The sequence below is a fragment of the Leucoraja erinacea genome, chromosome 37 (assembly GCF_028641065.1).
Source record: "Leucoraja erinacea ecotype New England chromosome 37, Leri_hhj_1, whole genome shotgun sequence".
Lineage (NCBI taxonomy): Eukaryota > Metazoa > Chordata > Chondrichthyes > Rajiformes > Rajidae > Leucoraja > Leucoraja erinaceus.
The window spans coordinates 5,621,932-5,642,107 of NC_073413.1; the positions used below are offsets into that span (position 1 = coordinate 5,621,932).

At 41.8% G+C, this 20,176-nt stretch overlaps 1 protein-coding gene across 4 annotated transcripts in view; it reads right to left on the reverse strand.

Moving 5' to 3' along the window:
* The window catches only part of LOC129713825 (CCR4-NOT transcription complex subunit 3-like), a 94,222-nt gene that overhangs the window by 25,240 nt on the left and 48,806 nt on the right, over positions 1 to 20,176 (reverse strand). For all 4 annotated transcript variants that reach the window (XM_055663147.1, XM_055663149.1, XM_055663144.1 and 1 more), the window contains 9 exons: positions 18,888 to 18,955; positions 16,810 to 16,877; positions 15,693 to 15,767; positions 10,426 to 10,515; positions 8,434 to 8,562; positions 7,144 to 7,170; positions 6,958 to 7,026; positions 2,713 to 2,932; positions 922 to 1,064 (listed from right to left, as the gene is read on the reverse strand). In XM_055663147.1, coding sequence (XP_055519122.1) covers positions 922 to 1,064; positions 2,713 to 2,932; positions 6,958 to 7,026; positions 7,144 to 7,170; positions 8,434 to 8,562; positions 10,426 to 10,515; positions 15,693 to 15,767; positions 16,810 to 16,877; positions 18,888 to 18,912 — 846 coding nt within the window. In that variant the 5' untranslated portion in view covers positions 18,913 to 18,955. The remainder of the gene's footprint in view (positions 1 to 921; positions 1,065 to 2,712; positions 2,933 to 6,957; positions 7,027 to 7,143; positions 7,171 to 8,433; positions 8,563 to 10,425; positions 10,516 to 15,692; positions 15,768 to 16,809; positions 16,878 to 18,887; positions 18,956 to 20,176) is intronic.

A 20,176-nucleotide genomic window follows, 5' to 3' on the forward strand; every position in this document is an offset into this window, starting at 1 on the left:
TGAAAAGTTTTATTTTGCATGCGATCTAATCAATTAACACTAATACACAAATACAATCAGGCCAAACTCAAGTACAATAGGTAAAGCAAAGGTAAAGATAGAGTTCAGAATAAAGGTCTCAGCATTGCAGCACAGCTGTTTCAGACATAAAGTCCAATGTACCCATTGAGGTAGAGGTAAATTAGACGGTACCCTCGTTTATGGAAAGACTGTTCAGAATCCTTCAGTAATCTGTTCAGAGTCCTCAGGAAGATATTTATCCAGATTGATCTGAGAAAGGAGACCTCAAGCATGTGGCAGATGCAGAATAGACTCAATAATTTTTGAGCATGATCAGGTTGAGATGGCTAGAGACTTCTATGAATCTCTCCTCAGTGCAGAAAGCCCATAATAAATTCATAAACGTGACTGTGTTGCAGTTATACAACAACAAAGACTTGAACAATTGTCATTTGAACCAAGATATAGTGATACAATGATAGAGTAGCAGAAATACTTCCTCAAAATAAGAGCAATATCCTAACTTGAAATATTTAAATTAGAAGATAATCTTACACCAAAAATCTGTATTTGACCGGCATCTTATTCTGGAATAGCAAATGCAACAGACCTGCCCAGTCCGTGACATCAAGGCTTCTCTCATTACCAGCTGAGACACAACAATCCAGAAACATGCAGTACAAAATATAATCTCCACCTGATATGATCCAGTGGGCGGAGACCACAAGTTGGAGAGAACATAGCAATGAATTACAGTACGAGCCAGTACCTGGATCAGCATTCGACTTCCCCCCCACCCCACCCATCATGGACCATTCCTTCTGACCTTGCCGAGCCAGGAGACATTGCAATTATTTTGACAAGTTCTTCTCTCAAAGACTTGTAAACCACATTTAGCACAAAGGACATGGAATTACTCACCACGGACTGGTTGGCTGGACTGAGGGGTACAGGAGAACTTGAGGTTGTAGAGGTGGGAGTACTGTTGCACTGGTTAAAAAGTTCATCTTCCACATTGCTGTTACTGTTGCTTGCTGGTGATGTTGCCATGATTGATGTTTGTGCTGCAAACATGGAATGAAGTCCATTAAAACCGAAAAGTGTCATTGGTCAGGCTGCTGCACATGTCCGTCAAGGCATTGTGATGGTGCAGGAGCAGAGGGTGCATTCCCTCCTCACTCAGCACTGTTGACCGGGCCAGCCAGCCACACTCCCTGCCTGCCTTCCTTCCTTCCCTCCCCTTCCTTCCTTCCCTCCCTCCCCAGTCTCCCAGGGCTAAATTAGCAGCACCTGAACGTCTCCTGATTTAAATCTCCTGATAGGAGTGTCAGAGACACTTTTATAACACCCAATCAACAGTGCTGTACTCAACATGTCATTAACTAGCTAAATAAGCCAATTCAAAGTCCCTTTCTCAGCTGTTTGCAACTTTAGAAGTCTTCCTTAAACTATCAATCTTAATCTGCCACATTATCTTGAGTTTCTGTTGATAGTAACCTTTAATTCCTGAAAATTAATTTTCCTAATAGCTACTGAGTTATTTGTTGCCCATATAAAGAACATGTTGACTACAATTATCCCCCTGACATTTAACATCCAGGTTTTTCAACCGCAATCAGTTTTATCTCATTCAATAAATGGTTTCGCTGATATCAGCATTTGCTACTTCAGTTTAACCAGGTTTCCAACATTTCCAACAACACACCATACAATTTATCTGTCAAACCCTTGTAATTTGTATTCCTTTGTTCGCACTGCAACTTTATATTGCATTCTCTCTCTGTGCCACATGGTGGAGCAGCACAGTGGCGCGGCAGAAGAGTTGCTGCCTTACAGCACCAGAGACCAAGGTTCGATCCAGACCACGGGTGCTGTCTGTATGGAGTTTGTACTTCTCCCCGTTCCAAACAGTATGCATGGGGTTTCTCCGGGTGATGCGGTTTCCTCCCACACTCCAAAAACACACAGGTTTGTAGGTCAATTGGCTTTGGTAAAATTGTCAATTAAGTCTGAAGAAGGGTTTCGGCCCGAAACGTTGCCTATTTCCTTCGCTCCATGGATGCTGCTGTACCCGCTGAGTTTCTCCAGCATTTTTGTCTACCTGTAAATTTTCTCTAATGTGTGTAGGATAGTGTTAGTGTGCGGGGACTGCTGGTCGGCGCGGACTCGGTGGGCCGAAGGGCCTGTTTCCTCACTGTATCTCCAAACTAACAAACTATAGTCGTAAAATATCTCCAAGCCTCAATACTACTTTCTACAAAGTTACCGTATCTCAATCTATTGCAATGTAAATGAGCTGCCAACTGACAGGTAGACACAAAATGGTGGAGTAACTCAGCGGGACAGGCAGCATCGATACAGCGCACAACGTTCTTGAGCACGTGTAGTGCTTTACCAGCAATCATCTCTTCTTCTTCCTAAACTGCTTGCTAGTACAGACAACAACTGACAACAGCCTGTTGGACATTTTACATGGTACAAAGATAAAATATATCAAATCAGTTCAACAAAAAGGGCATTGAATTACAACTCAAGCTGTTGTAATTCATTATTACAATCAATAATATAATTATTATGTTAAAATCAAAGCGTTAATGTTAAAATAATGTTAAAATCTTCCACCAGTGGGCAAGGTTAACACATGCACGCTCACACACAATTTCCACTGGCTGGTTTGAAGTAGTTTAGTAATTTGGTTGAAAATAGTCTTACCTATGTCCTCAAGATCAAGATCATCGTATAAAAACTCATTTTCCTTAAAGTCTGGGTCCTGAGAGGAATCAACATAGTATTCAACGTCATCTTTGATCTTCTTAATCTGGTCCACTTCTATTGTGCTGTTGTCTAACATGCGCAGGAGAGTTTCCAGCATTTTTATGTGGTACCTGTGTCTCTCGATGTAATGCTTCAATTCTTCTAGCCTGTCCTGTTTCTGCAGGAGGATTTCCATGGATTAGATAAAAAGCTGAGCAATCGGATCATCGTATTTAAATCTTTTAACCAGTCTCGGAAGGCTCATCATCAGCAGCCCCCAATTATTATTTCAAGAGTAGTGTACGTTCACTCATTTTGTGTCATTAGTGGAGAGACTGGGAAACAAAGTTCAGTTAGTCCATCAATGATGATTTGCAATCTACCATATTAAAATTCAACAGCTTGCGTTTAGATCCCTATCCAATTGATCAGCCAAAATACTGACTTTAGAAATGTGTTTACAGTCACTTTAGAGGGAAACACAAAGGTTAATTTGTATAAATCAAGAACCCACAAACAGTGATAACACTGATCAATTAATCTGTTTTGGAGTTGTTAGTTGAAGGATAAATATTAGCAGGACACTGGAAGAAAACACTGTTGTTTTCACAAAGTGTCATAGTATATTTTATACCTATCTGAATAGAGAGGTGCTGATTCAGTTTAATGTCTCACCCAGAACCCTGAAGCATCTGACACTCCAGTAAGTGGTCTTACACTGAAGAGTCAGCAAAGATTATGCGCCTCAAGGTTTGTACCAAGATAACGGATCGAACCCACAATTTTTTGATTCCAAGATGAGTGTCGACAACTGTGCCAAGATGACACAGCCTCACAACCGTAACATATTCACAGAGGGTTTCTGACATGGAACCTTGGTGGAGGTCCTACGCACCTCTGCGAATAATCCGCTGTTGCTTGGCTGCCAGGCAGAAATGCCACGGTGCATCTTTTAAACTGCGTAAGACATACCAAACAGTATGCTCGACACTCACAATGCCGATCCAAAAGCTGTTTGAAAACACATTTATTAAAAGTACCGCAATAAATAAAAATTGTAATTGTAATTGTGTAGGGCGGCACGCTGACACAGTGGTACACAGCGGTAGAGTTGCTGCCTTACAGCACTTGCAGCGCCAGAGACCCGGGTTCAATCCCGACTATGGGTGCTGTCTGTATGGAATTTGTACTTTCTCCCCCTGACCTGTGTGGGTTTTCTCCGAGACCTTCGGTTTCCCCCCACACTCCAAAGATGTACAGGTTTGTAGGTTAATTAGCTTGGTATAAGTGTAAAATTGTCCCCAGTGTGTAGGATAGCGTTAATGTGCAGAGATCGATGGTCGGTGTGGACTCGGTGGGCCGAAGGGCCTGTTTCCGCGCTGTATCTCTAAGCCTAAAAACTAAACTAAAGGTTTAATTAAACTAAACTGAAGGAACTGCAGATGCTGGAAAATCGAAGGTAGACAAAAATGCTGGAGAAACCCAGCGGGTGAGGCAGCATCTATGGAGCGAAGGAAATAGGCAACAAAAGGGTTTCGGCCCGAAACGTTGCTTAAGGGTTTCACCCCATAGATGCTGCCTATTTCCTTCGCTCCGTAGATGCTGCCTCACCCGCTGAGTTTCTCCAGCAATTTTGTCTACTAAACTAAAGGTTCTTGTTTTTACAATAGATTTGGTAATGGTACTAAATCACACTATAAATACCATCAGAGTGTATTTGTATAGCGCCTTTGGCATAGAAGAGCGGCCCACACGACAAAATAAAAAAAGACGCAGTTTTACAGCACCTTTCAGTATGTTTCCAAGTGCTTTGCAACAAATTAAGTCATTTGGAAATTTAGGCTCTGTTGTTGTAATGCAGGAGACCTGGCAGCCAATTTGCACGCAGCAATCAGTAATGTGACAAGGACAGGTTACGGTTTATTTCAGTAATGTTGAATTAGCAAATCAATTTTGTTCGAGGTGATAACTCCCCAAAACACTGGTTTGGGATTTTTTACATTCACCTGACGAGCTCTTGAACCTGAGTTTAACATCCAAAAGGTGGTGCTTGCAGCAAAGGAGTGCTCTTTCAAAATACAACACAGTGCCAGCTTAGCTTTTCAGTATAAGCTTCTGAAGCAGTTTGTGCTGCTTGAGGTTTCTGACTCAGAGGCACGTATGACACACAAGGTTTCACAGAAGTACAAACAAAAGTGAGAATGTCAATAACGGTGCCATGCTGACACACGCTCAGATCCATTTATTCATAAGAGGTGTTTAAGAAGGAACTGCAGATGCTGGAAAATCGAAGGTACACAAAAATGCTGGAGAAACTCAGCGGGTGCAGCAGCATCTATGGAGCGAAGGAAATAGGCAACGTTTCGGGCCGAAACGTTGCCTATTTCCTTCGCTCCATAGATGCTGCTGCAGCCGCTGAGTTTCTCCAGCATTTTTGTATTCATAAGAGGTCTCCGACAGGGAAATTAATTCCTCTCTACTTCTGTGAACAAAACGGTCACTCTTTTCTTCTGAAGGTTGCTAAGCGGGTTGATCAGACATTTTATCTTGGGGAATGGTTAGGTGAAGGAGGATGAGTGACAAGGTGTGAAGGGGTGAAATGGGGACGGGTCACCTGGTGGTGTGCACATAATGAGATGGGGGAAGTGCAAGGGCACATACGGTGGCAAGAAAGCAGCATTGGGGCAAAGATGCTGAGTCCACATTGCATTCTCTCCCCCCACATTTGTCCTCCCAGGATTGTATTGGAGGTAAGAGGACAGTTTGAAGTGGGAGGAAGGATGGGTGGCGTTGACAGAGTCAGGGTGCATTGGGTTGAGTGATGAGAATATTAGGAGAAGTAAAGCGAATGGGCACAAGGGTGTCGATGACAAGTTGGGTTGTTGGGGTTGTATCGGAGAGAAAAGCCGGCTGCTGAGGGGAAAAGGGATAGCTGATTTGACGATGAGTCCCCAGTATTTTTGTTTATTATTGAGTTCTTGCAGGACACAGGAAGCTCTGGACATCAATCTTGACCTACTCTGGTGCATCCAGAATTGGGGCTATGTGTGCTAATTCGAAGCCTGCGCTAACCTTTCTCTGCTCATCAACAGGGACCTTTCCGGCTGTTGGCTCCATTTAATGTCTGTACATCGGGTGTCAAAGCTGCAGGCCCATGAGGATTCAGCGACCTGGAAGGTGTCTGGGCAAGCACTTGAGATGTTTCCAGATATAATGAGCTGAAGAGTTTTGGATGAGCTGACTTAAAGAAGGACAGAACTGGTTTAGCGCAGTCTGGAGATGACAGAGATGGGTGAGAAATGTCACGACTGCAGCAGTCTATGAAAAGAATAACATATATGGATAAGAAGTGCAGCTTTGGGTTTAGCAGGGTCCTGCAATTGCTAATAGTCTGGTTCTGTTTAAGACTGTGGACGGGAGAAAAGAATTAAGGATGATGACAAATGGGCAGAGTTGGCAGCAGGGACTGCAGGTGATGTTTTAATTAGACACATTTTCTATTCTATGTCAACACATTCTTGTGGCATTTTTAACCTAGAATATAATAAGGAAATAATTCTTGACAGCAACACCACCACAATTAAAACAATGAAGGTTGATGTATATGGGGAATGAATAATCGGAAAGCATTACTGTACAAGATCAACAATGGGTACTTTACCATGGAGTTTACAATAGCAAGTGTGCAGCGCAAAACATAGAGCTATTCGGTAAACCGTTAACAGGAGTGAGACTTTCCCAAGGGGTGGAATATTGCAACCTTCACGTGGTCCGCCCTGTTTCGACTAATGCAATCAACTTGACGTGCACAAGCGGAAGATCAAATAGAACAAGTTGTCCTACAACTTTAGGCTGTGCACGCCACATGAAAGAAGAAGACTTTCCCCAACACATTACAGAAACAGGAATGCAAGAGGCATACGGAATGACACGGCAAGAGGAATATGAGACATACTCAGACCACGCAGTAGCTGGGATGTGAGTAGCAGAACACAACTATTAGTAATATGCAGGGGATTGAGGAGTTAGCGAGAAGTTTGCATGTGTGTTTGCATGAAATTGAGTATACATAGTAACAGAAATTTAAGTTGTATGCACCAGGTTTTTCAGTAACAAGCATTAAACAAATGCTCAACATTATCCAATAACAGGCACGTATGTTCAAGATAAACATGTAAACTGAATGAAAGTACTTATTCCTACCTCTTTCTCACCCTTTTTTTTCCTTGTCACCGCTGACAATGTTTCCATTTCACTTTCAAAGAGATCAACCTGGGAAGGGCAACATGGTTATCTTCATTGATCCGAACAGTGTAGCAAGAGGCTCAAAAATAAATCAACAATAATGAGGCTAAAATAATCTCAAACTAAATTAACCATTCCACTCACCTGCATATTTAAAGAGTCTATCGTATTCTGAAATGGAAGACGACACATTGCGGGATGGGGAGGGAAAGAAAAAGAGATTTATGAGATTAATTAGAATCACTTTGTAAACATCAGAAATGATGCACATAAGAAAGACTGTCAAAAGTTCTTTGCCAGAGTGTAGCGGTGCAGGGCGGTACACAGGGGAGTCGATTACGCTGACAATCTTGTAACAAACATCAGTAAGTAGAGCATCGGTTAAGTAGAGACGTCTTTTCCAGATGGTTGCAACAAAACATTAATCCAACAACTCAGGCATTCATGATCAACCAAAAATGTAATCAAAGAATGGGTCTAATAACTACTGAAATATCAGCTCCAAACCAGGGGTTGGTGTCATAAGCCAAGTTTTTTTAATCTTAATTGCTTTGGAAATTTATTGGAAGGTAATAGTGACAAACACTGACAGGGAGAATGTAACTGCAAATCGGCTTTATAGGTAAGATTTCCAATTGGACCAGGCTTGAAATCCAGAGATATTCCAGGGCCGTTTCAGCCACCTACTCATGCTAACATTCTCCCCTTCATGTTCCTAACTGATATTCTACTACAACATTGAGCAGCACACTAAGTTAATGCAGCACCACTTGTGGGTAAATGGACGGTGGCTGTTTCTAGTAACTAAGCCCACACCTGGGGAAGACTGGGTAACATCAGATAGAGGTGACAGTGGCATTATACTGCCAGCAGAAGCAGCGTTTACAACAGGCTTGTGAACAAAGAGCAACGATTTTCATCAATTAGTGCTTTTCATACAATAAAACTTCCCAGGCAGTGGAAGGTTAGATTGTCATCCTCGTGTTTTGCAGTGTGAATTAGCTAAGATTGAAATAAAAAGGGCCAAATGGAAGCAATCTCAGAAATGGATTTAAGATATAAAAGAGAAGGAAACAAGGAAGCGAGACCAGCAGCATTCCTGAAGTGGGAACTTCAGACTCACCACTTACTCTCCTCTTCCCTGAATGTTACTGACATCCGGGATCAGTGGCATTGGGGTTTCTCAGACTGATTGAAGTGTGTCGACAAATGTTTAAGCATTTAAAACTATCCCAATGTTTAAGAAACATGTGGACAAGTACATAAATAGGACAGGTTTAGAGGGCCAAAAGGATTAGGTAGGACTGGTGTAGATGGGACATGTTGGTCGGTGTGTGCAAGTTGGGCCATAGGGCCTGTTTCCACACTGTATGACTCTATAACTAAACAGCACTGCGCCTCTGGAAAGTCTCTGACTGCCCTGCCATCACTTACCGTTAACCACTGACAGATTTCTTCCTTCTCCTTCTGTGCTGGATCCACCTTTGTCGCCGATCCCAGCCCTTCTTTAGAATAGGCTTTGGTCTTTGTTTCTCTCTCCACTATCTTGAACCTTTCCATTTGCTTTATAGAAAAGATTTAAATACTTGAACTGCAAACTCAGATTTAAAAATTGTACCCTGCATTCTCTATAGCCCAGCCCACTTTGCTTCCCTGCCATCAACCTCCTTCGGCTGACCAAGACATGCCACAGACTCCTCCGAGACTGACTGACATGGGCTACGCTCACAGGGGAGGTGACAGATTTTCTTCTCACTCTCGCAGGTGGAAGTCTGAACAATCAAAAAATAACCATAGGAGAACAGGTCAAACTCCCAACAACAGAAGTCAGCAGATTTGAATGTCAAGGTGGCCCACCATTCAAGCCTGAAACCTCTGCATAACATGGGGATGCACAGAGCCTATTTAGACCTCTCCAGTACTGAATTAGAACCACAATATTAATATAAATATTACCAGCAAAACACATCAAACAGATGACTTCAATAAAAAAACCCCAACTCATTCTGCGGGCAAGTACGTCACACAGGCGCATCAACGAAATTTGCATGCAGCAGCCAAGTGCCGGTTACATACGGTACAGGGACAAGGGGGTGTCTGTATTATTCTGCCAAAAACAAGCAGGAAGTGGGGCTTTAAAAAAAGTGGGCTGTGTTAAACATGACAGTAAGAAACGCACAAAAGGTTCCCGCAGTCTTACTGAGGACAGTTGTCCAATATCAGGGTTGACACTGAAACCAAAGGGGAAGGTATTTTTAGACCATATGACCTAGGAGCAGACTTGGGCCATTTGGCCCATTGAGTCGACACACCATTCGATCATAGCTGATCTATTTTTCCCTCTCAACCACATTTTCCTGCCTTCTACCTTGGGACACCATTATATAGAAACATAGAACGTAGGCGCAGGAGTAGGCCTTTTGGCCCTTTGAGCCAGCACCGCCATTCAATATGATCATAGCTGATCATCTAAAATCAGTACCCTGTTCCTGCTTTTTCCCCATAGAAGGAATATAGGATTCTGTTAGCCCTATGAGCTATTTCTAACTCTCTCTTGAATACATCCAGTGAATTGGCCTCCACTGCCCACGGAGCATCTGTAGATGTTATCCTTAACATCATGGATGACCCACTTACACTTCAGTTCTGTGTGTGCTAAGGTGGCTGAAGAAGCTAATATGGGATCCACAGATTCTGCTACAGGTGGGGCAAAGTTGCTCACAGGCAGATGTGTTAGCATAGCAGGGGATGCATTCCTTTCACCATTTATATTGGATTTCTATGCATTCCCAGCAGATGAATTCAGTTCCTTGTGTCATTTTAAACAGTCCTGTCTTTTTAGGTTGCCATGGACCTGAGATTTCCATATGATTTAGGAGTTGGGTGGGGGGGGGGTGTAGTGAAATGTGACACTATAGAACTAATTAAGAATCTATCAATCTCCCCTTTAAAAATACCCAATGTCTTGGCCTCCACTGTCGTCTATGGCAATGAATTCCATGGATTTATCACCCTCTAGCTAAGGAGATTCCTCCTCATTTGTAGGAAGTGCATTGTACTAACTGCAGAAAGGGGAGGTCAGAATTTACTAAGTACAGGCCAGATTATGTCACTTTTCTAGTTGGCACTATGCTCACTGAATGCCTACAAAATTTAACTGCATTAGAACTGTGCTTTAGAACAATGTTGCGGGAGTCAATTGTCTCCTCACTGTTTGATGCGCATGGGCATTATAGCAAATGACAGGAGGGTCAAGGGGAAAGTTCCCATGAGCAAGGATGTGCTGTCTTACATAACATGAAAATGCATCATATGATGGGGGACACAGTAAAAGAAGTGCCAGGAGGTACCAGACATGATGTGACTGAGCTAACAGGTGCTATGGAATGGAGCAATGGCACTCGAGGATGCCAGGTGACATATTACCGTCTCAATTAGTTTCCTGTTTTCTTGCAGCTGCCTCTTGTCTTTAATTTCGTTGGAGGCCACCCATGTCTTTATTTGGTCTCGCAACCTCTGTAGACATAAAAGACAACAATGCAATCAAATTGAATTGATATTGTACGCAAGAATGAAAGGTATACCGTCTACTGCTTTTTTGTGTAAATCTATATTGTCTCCCAAGTATGTTTGAGAAAAGAACATTGTTTTAACGGAAAACTAGAGGAAAATGTTTGTTCCAAACTGGGATGACACATCTGTGTAGTCCTCTCGGCAGTCTCCTTATTCGTTCATTACTTTGAATGCCAATGATTCTTCTTAAATGCTCTATTTAACAAATATTTTTACAGGTTCACAAATAGTTTTGCTATGGGGGAATTCATCTCAAAACTCGGTTTAATATTTCAGTCACACCTAAAAGCAGTAGATTTTGTGAAACTCTCCGTCATGTTCAAGGAGGCATACGTCAGATATAGACAGCTGGGATCAAGTGATGCCCTGGATGAAAAGGAGACTGGAAATAGCTTTAGCAGACAAGGAGAACCAGGAGATTTTACAAGTATATTAAGGGCAAAATAGTAACTATGGAAATAATTACAGGGCCCCTTAAAGATCAACGACATTGTTAATGTGTGGAGCCACAGGAGATGGGTAAGGTGTTAAATGATTCATTTCTCGTGCATTTACGGAGAAAGACAGGGATGCTAGAGAAGTTGGGAAAGTTAATAGTGAAAGCTTGGAAGAGCATCGACATAACATAAAAGGTGCTGGAGGTCTTATAGATAAATCCCTGGGACCTGATCGAGTGTATCCTAGCACATCGTGGGAAGCTGGGAAGAAATTGCAGGGACTCTGGCAGAGACAGTTATTTCATGGATATCATGAATGTGGTGACTGCTAAGTGGCTAAAGTGTGCATCTATTTAAGAAAAGCTGCAAGGAAAAGCCTGGGAACTACAGACAATCAGTCTAACATCAGCGGTGGGTAAGTAATCAGTGGAGATTCTGAGTGACAAGATCTACATGTATTTGGAAAGGCAAAGAGTGATTACGGATAGTCAGCATGAATGCATGTGTGGGAAATCATGTCTCATGAATTAGATTGATTGTTTTGAAGAGTAACCGAGGGCAGAAGATATCTACATAGACTACACAGCAAGACCATTAACAAGGTGCCGCCCTGTAGGCTGTCTGGAAGGTAACATCACATGGGATCCAGGGCAAGCTAGGTAACTGGTTACAAAATTGGCTTGAAGGCAGGGAAGAGAGGGTGGTTGAAGAGATTTTCTTCCACACTGGACACCAGTGATCATTATTTGTTATTTATTTATATTAATGATTTGGGTGTGAATGCAGATGGCATGGTTAGTAAGTTTGCATTTGACACTAAAGGTGGGGTATAGTGAAAGTAAAGAAGATTATCTAAGATTATAACGGGACCTTGATGGACTGGGCAAATGTCAAAAATGTTTTATTGTCATATGTCCCAAAACAGAACTATGAAATTCTTACCTGCTGAGGAATAGCAGATTGGTTTAATTTAGATAACTGTGAGGTGTATTTTGGTAAGACAAATCACGTCAGGACTTTTCAGTAAATTATCGGGCCGCAAGAGGGCTGTAGAACAGTGAGGCTTAGGATGGCAGGAACATAGTTCCATGAAATTGCTGACAGAGTAGTGAAGACAGTGTTTGGCATACGATACGATGGCATTTTATTGTCAGAAGGCATGCTTGGTCATATCAGGATATTGAATACAGGCATGGGTTGTCTTTAACAACGGTACAAGATGTTGGTAGGCCACATTCAGAGTACTGTGTACAGTTTTGGTCGCCCTGCTACAGGAAGGATGTCATAAAGGTGCAAACAAGATATATTTAAGAGAGAGTTAGATATAGCTCTTAGGGCTAACGGAATCAAGGGATATGGGGAGAAAGCAGGAACGGGGTATTGATTTTGGATGATCAACAATCATCATATGCTGGCTCGAAAGGCCGAAAGGCCTACTCCTGCACCTATTTTCTCTGTTACCAGGTCTGAAAGGTTTGATTCACAAGAGGTTAAATAGGCTGTGTATTTTTTCCTTGGAGCATACAAGGATGAACAGTGACTTTAGAGAAGTTGATAACATCATGAGGGGCACAGACAAAGTGAATAGCCACGGTATTTTCCCCAAGGAGGGGTGTCGAAAACAAGAGGGTGTAGGATTAAAGTGAAACGGAGAAGATTTAAAAGGGGCCCAAGAGGTAACTTTTTTTTCCCCACAGAGGATGTGTGGTCCATAGAGGGAATAAGCTGCCAGTAAAAATGATGAGAGGCTGGTATAGTTACTACATTTAAAAGGCAATTGGCAGGTACATGGATAGGAAAGGTTTGGAGTGATATGGGCGAGGCACAGGCAAGTGGGGCTAGCCCGGTTGAGCAACGTGGTCGGCATGGACAAGCTGGGCTGAAGGGCCTATTTCCATGCACTATATTAGTTCTATGTTTCTATCCCCTCCATCCTGTATACACCACCCACTGTTTATCCAAGTACTTATTTGTGAATTTCTAGTTCGTTCTAGCATGACAAGGATGAGCTCAAACACTTTTATATTCTTCCTTTTGAAGCTAGGGAAGTACACGACTGAACCAGATGAGGCTCATTTTGTACTAAAATCTATTCTTTTCATTCTACTACATCTCTTTGACACAGATTGAGACTATGCTTCACATTCTTGAGTTCATGCTGACCAGATACTTAATTCTACCACCCACAATAAAATTACAGATATGTGTGTATCTGAGGCAAGGGTATTCCTCTTACTTGCTGCTGCCACTTCATCGTCTACAATAGTTAAATTAATAGTGTGACGGAATATTCTCCGCTGCTTAGATCAATGTAGCTCCAACAAGAATCTCAACACTATCTGAGACAAAGCAGTTCCATTTGATTAACATCCAATCCTCCATTCTAAAGGGCCTGTCCTACTGTACGAGGTAATTCAAGAGCTCTCCCGAGTTTAAAAAAAAAATCAACCTCATGGTAAGCACGTAGAACGTACGTCGGAGCTCGGGCCGTCTCTTAGCGGCTCGTAACGCTAACGGCAGGTACTCGGGAAACGCGATAAGCTCGTGAAGATTTTTCAACATGTTGAAAAATGTCCATGAGAGCCCCGAGTACCTACGAGCGGCCATTGCCGTAATTCTCCGAGTTCGAATCAGGGGAAACTCAGAAGAACTCTTGATTTACCTCGTACAGCGGGACAGGCCCTTAAACATTCTCTCACACCACCAAAATGTATCACAACAACTCACCGTGAGCACCGTGAATCCTTTGAAACACAAACGCCTGAACTCTACCATCTAGAAAGGATGGTGTCCAACACATGGGGAAATAACCACTTGTTAGCTCCTCTTCCTAATTTGGGTTCATGCTGCTGTTTCATCATGGTTGTAAGAAAAATCAATGGAACACTCTGCCTATTAACATTGTGGTAGCAACTTCACCAAATGGACTCAAGAATATAATTTACCACCATTTTCTCAAGGACTATTAAGAATGGCAATAATGGTAATAATAAGGTGGTCTTGCCAATGATGTCATACACATCGATCAAAATATTTTATCTAGTCATTATCTAACCTGGTTATCAAATGCAGCTTTCAATCAACTCTAAATCCTTGGGATAACATGACCCCCAGAGTCACTGAGTGGCTTTAACATTAGTGAGGCCTGTAAAGCTGCAAATGCAGCACCCCAGCACATCGATTCAGCCAATGAAGACAATAGGTCTGAGAGAATGTCAGAATGGTGCAACGCCTGTTCTGTTGTGTCACAATTCACAGCTTTTGACAAAAATCAAACCATTCATATTCACATCAGAACCACGTATTTCTGCTACATTCCAAGCCAGGGATCCTTCAGTGCCGTGGTCTCCTGCTCAGCTTTAAATTGGTGTTTGCACTAACAATATGCTGGACAGCAAAAAGATGCCATGGAGGAGTGAGTATCAGGAAGGAGAATTAAAAGACGGAATTGCATTCTGCACAAAAATAAACTTATTGTTTTCACACATTATCATATTGGTTGGAATCACACCGAGCATAGAACACAAAACCGCATTCGCCTATAGGTTCACATGGAGAGTGTGGGTTCTGACAATATCAGAGTCATGCATATGCTGTATAATTTAAACTGTTCTGGCACACATATATGTGAGCTGGAGAAACTCAGCGGGTGCAGCAGCATCTATGGAGCGAAGGAAATAGGCAACGTTTCGGCCCGAAACGTTGCCTATTTCCTTCGCTCCATAGATGCTGCTGCACCCGCTGAGTTTCTCCAGCTTTTCTGTGTAACCTTCGATTCTCCAGCATCTGCAGTTCCCTCTTAAACACATATATGTGAAGTTGGCAACATTTGAGGCGGGATATGAGAAACGCAAGCTATTTGTTACAGAGAATGGTGCCTGGATTAGAGCGTTTCAGCTTCACAGAGAGGTTGGATAGACTTGGATTGTTTTCTCTGGAACTTTAGAGGCTGAGGTGAGGCTTGATAGAAGTATATAATATTGTGAGAGGCAAAGATAGCGTTGACCCAGGGTGGAAATATCCAACACTAGAGGGCATAGCTATAAGGTGAGAGGGGATAAGTTTAATGAAGTTGTGTAGGCCAAGTTTTTTTTACACGGAGAATGATGGGGGCCTGGAACGCATTGCCTGGGGTGGTGGTGGAGGCAGGTACAATGGTGAATATGTATAAACACTGCTGTAATTTCTACATGGTGAAGCCAAAATGTATAACCTAAATGTATAACCAAAATGCCTTTATTAAAATCTGACAATGTGCACTTTAACCACATCTGATTTTTTTTTCTATTACAAATCTGAAATTGTGGAGTACAGAGGCAAATAAATAAATGATGGGTCTTTGTCCCAAACATTATGGAGGGCATTGCAAGAGGCTTTTAGACGGGCACATGTAATGCGGGGAATAGAAGGATATGGATCAAGTGTTAGCAGATGAGATCAGTTCAGCTAGGCTTTATGTTCAGCACAAATATTGTTGGCCGAAAGGCCCATTCCTGTGCTGTGCTGTTCTAAACTCTAGATTAGCGGTGTAAATTCACAATCTGTCTGCTTGCGCCAGTGATCTCCACTCTTCGAACAGTGCTGCACCAAACCTACCAACTTCCTGAGAGGGCAGCAAAGAATAGCATCTTCAGTACCTAAGGCAGTAGATGGTCAAACAAAGCTTTGTTTATTTTCTCTCACCTGTAGTTTCTTAATTTCCTTCTTCAGGTCAGCTTCATATTTTTCCTTCTGATTTGCATTTGCTGCGCTGTGAACCTGATCACAAGAAGATTGTTAGAATGGGTCATTGCTCAACCAAGCCTACCTACCTCACGTGACCGGTTCAGCATTCCCAGAGTTTCTGTTTATGCTATGCACAGTTAAATGTAGCTTTGATAAACAAGTCATGATATTTAAGGTCACTTACCCATCTGTACTCTTAAAAACCAGTGAAATCCAGATTCTTATGTTTTAATTTGCAATTGAACATGTGGTCTGAGGGGAATTAAAGGGAATGTGAGGTAAAATAAAATGGGATCTGTGATGGATTGGGAGCTTGATAATCAGCATGGACTTGGTGGGCCAAAGAGTTTTTATGCTCAGTGGCTCTTTGGCCCCAAGTAGCACAAATCGGCAGTAAGTGAATTTAAGAAATTGCCTTTAAAGTAATTAGTTCCATAGAAATGGTGAATGTGCCGTGTAACACGTCATTTCAAAATGTTCCATCCCCTTACCCACTCCAAACCTTTTTGATTATGAACAGGGCAGGTTTGGAGTGGGGAGAGAGTAGGCAAACAAACAAGGTAAGCCAGACAATGAAAACATCAAAAGAGATGCTGCCTGTCCCGCTGAGTTACTCCAGCATTTTGTGTCTAGCTTTGATTTAAACCAGCATCTGCAGTTCCTTCCTACACTTTGAAAGGATAAAACAATATGCCGCTTTACAATTGATACGCAGAAAGAAATGGGGGCATTTCGAGGATTTCGAGGATTTTATAACAATCTTTAATAGGCAAGATTATATTTGCCTTTTGAGGGATCAAAGTTGGAAATGTTTAAAACTTTTTTTATACACACTACACGTTTTTCTACTCTCTACTATCTCTTTCTTTCTTTCTTTCTTTCTTATTTCTCTCTTTAAAAAAAAAAATGAAGTTGTACAGAGAAAGAAAAAGTTGGAAATGTTTGCTAATGGGGTATAACTAGCAAATCTAGAAAATGGTTCAATGGTTCCTGGCATCTAGAAGTGGGCACCCAATGAAAAGATTATGGGCCTCTGAGGTATAGGAATGGAACAGCCAACTTTCACCAACTCTACCTTTTGCCAGATATCTTCGAAGGTTTCCACACCCTCACTGACTTTCTTCAGACAGCGATCAATTTCTCCTGCCGAATAAAAAAAAAATTGAAGGAATCAGCCTTTCATTTGAACTAAAGTTTCCACTCGAGCTTGTAATGATTCAATATTCCAAGTTACATTCAATCTGGTGGGAGCTGAGGGCGGAATGTCACCCCCACCTCCAATCAAAACCGTAAACAATAACTTTAGGTAATCTAGGAACATATTGCAGTATATGAATTACAGTCACTTATTTTAACAATGGGGCGGCACAGTGGCGCAGCGGTGGAGTCACTGCCTTACAGCGCCAGAGACCCAGGTTCGATCCTGACCACGGGGTGCTGTCTGTATGGAGTTTGTACATTCTCCCCATGACATGCGTTGGTCTTCTCCAGGTGCTCTGGTATCCTCCCAAAATCCAAAGACGTACAGGCTAATTGGCTTGGTAAATTTGTAAATTGTCCCTAGCAAAGATCCTATCGCAAGCACGATAGTCCACTCGACGAAAAAGACGTAGTACGGTCATGGGCAGATTCATGGGTACTTTTTGGCCCCATTTCCGTAACCGGCTTCCGTCTCCGCACCAAAGATCCCATAGGATACTAGTGCGGAGACGGAAGCCGGTTACGGAAACATCCTCGTAAAAATAAAAGTTATTTGGTAAAAATCTTCTCATTTTCAGAATTTTGATTTATTAACACAAACTGTTCCCCCGCAACGTTGATTACACTGCGAGTCGAGTCGGGTCGGGTCGGGTCGGGTCCGGTTACGGAAATGGATGATAAAATGGCCCACGTTCCGTTGCATACTACACGTCAGCCCATTGCATTTAGCAGGAGTGGTCCATCTTGCTCCGCTATAGGATCTTTGGTCCCTAGTATGTGTAGGATAGTGTGAGTGTGCGGGGATCGCTGGTTACCGCGGAATCGGTGGGCCAAAGGGACTGTTTTCGCGCTGCATCTCTAAACTAAACTAAACCAAACAGGACAGAGGCAGCTAAAAATGTGTTTAAAGATGCACATTCCAAATAATATAGAATGGTATCTGGTACATTAGTCAATGATTCACTTTATTAGAATACTTTTCTCAATGCCCCTTCTTCTCAAATCCCTCACACCTTTTGCTCAGCAGGATCACACTGACTGCTCAGCACCTTATCCCGAAACTCTACCATTGACTACTCTATCCAATGTGTCTCCAGCCCCTCTGTATGACTTTCTTCCCCTCCTTCTCCTCACCAACATGCGCCACTTCCCCCTCACTTCCCCCTTGAACAACTCCTGCACTGACTTTCCCTCAAAGACCTGCTTGAACTCTACAATGCCCATATCTGTATAGAGTTTGAGAGACTCTCTCCATCGTGAAGCACTGTATTTGCAGAGTGAGGATCACACCCAGCATCTGTTGATGATCAACAGCATCTGATGATCATCAGCAAATCTATAATCACAGCATTTTTCTAAAACTGTTATTAAAATCATCCTTGATCAGAATAAAGCTTGGCAGCACATGAGCCACTGGTTCTCTTTAGAATTCGGTATATTCCACACGGACTGATAACAATTTGCAATCGTGACATGAAAATACAAAGAAGCCATTCTGAAAGTTCCTTTGTCTTCTCTTAAGAATTTGTGTTTGGTGTTTTCTTTTATTGAAGCTAAATTAACTTTTCACTCGTCTGTTACTGATCCTATAATTGGACAATATTAAAGCCATTTCTGTACTGAGCAAGAGCTGGCAAGTGGGATGGGTAAAATTAAGAAATGGATCATATTCCATAAGAATCCCCCGGGAAATTGAAAGAGTGGTTTATGAGGATCTGATAAAAAATGCAATTACCATCAACCTGAATGAACCATGTGAGGGGATTTGCCCAACAGTCTGAATCAGGGAGGTCAAAAATCTGCCACACTCTCTAACAAATTCAGGTATCTTTTATCACGATTCTTGCATAGACAAGACGCATAGATACTTTGTTTTTGGTATTAGAAACAGTATAACATACTGCATGTAAATGGCCCTTCCCAACAAATTGTCACAATCCACCTTGATCTTACCTTGTAATTTCCTCTTATCAGCCATGACTGAACGATCAGTCAGTGCCTTAAAACCATGCTCCAGTGCGCTGTAAGAGAGATTTACTGTTAGCAACTCTACAGATTATCATAAACGGCATTCATCATAATCAAACACAGCAAAAATCATAACAGGTAACTAACAGTCAAAAATGTAATCTGGTACATAACTCCATCACACTAATTGACCCTCAGCTCAACATACTATAATGATCCTCAACCTAATATGTCCTAAATCAGAGTGTGACATTTTTAACAGAGATACTACATGGAAGATGTCACACCCCGATTCACTGTAATCCAAATAAAATATGACACTGTGTAACAAAAATCTAACAGGTTAGCATGCTTTGAAGTGTTACAACCCAATTTTGTTTTAATGTCAACAATTTGACACATTATAACAGCCTGACAAAGGATCAGATCATCCACGCAGCATATGTTGGTATTGTAGAAACAAGGAGCTAGCTACTGGTATTTATCCTCTTTACAGGCTGGACAGATGGAATCGCTTTTCAAAATGGTGACCAGTTCATCCACACAAACTCCCAGAAAAGAGTTCCTGGCTTTGATGTTGGCTGGTGACTAGAGGTATCAGACATGAACACTCCAAGGTTGTTCAATGTAACTAGACTGCATGGCTACAGGAGGCCTCAGTGAATGAGATCCCAGAATTGGATTCTCTGGCTCAGTTTGCGAGCATAGGGAAAACTTTCATTTATATTTTTTGCTTTCTAGCTCCTGGGATGAACGTCTGCAGAATCTCAAATCCATTCATTAGGGGATTGCTCACTTTAGAAGTGAAGAAGGCAATATATATTCACTGACTAAAAACATCTATGCCAAGAAGATGTACAAAAACACTTTTTTTTAAAGGATATTGGGATGAGGATAGGTGACTGAGTGGGAGATCTGTTATACTGATTGTATTTGGAAGGATGATTATAGGGTGATGGGTTGTATATATGACTCAGAGATACTGTATAGTACAAGAAGGTTTTTTTTTTTATTTTTTTATTTTTGTTTCTCTCTTTTTTTGTATGTCTTTGTAAATATTTGATTAGTGTATAAATGTAAATGATTTGTTGTACATATGGAAATAGGCATTTATAGCTGTTAAATTTGTATAAGATAATAAGCAGTTGAATAAGGGGTGAGAATTAATAAGCTTTGGCTTCTTCCTGCTCCTTTTCGGACACATACAATCCATTTATTTATAAATATCGTTTATGACATATTATAAATATTCTTGTTTTGGTTTTTGTTTTTTG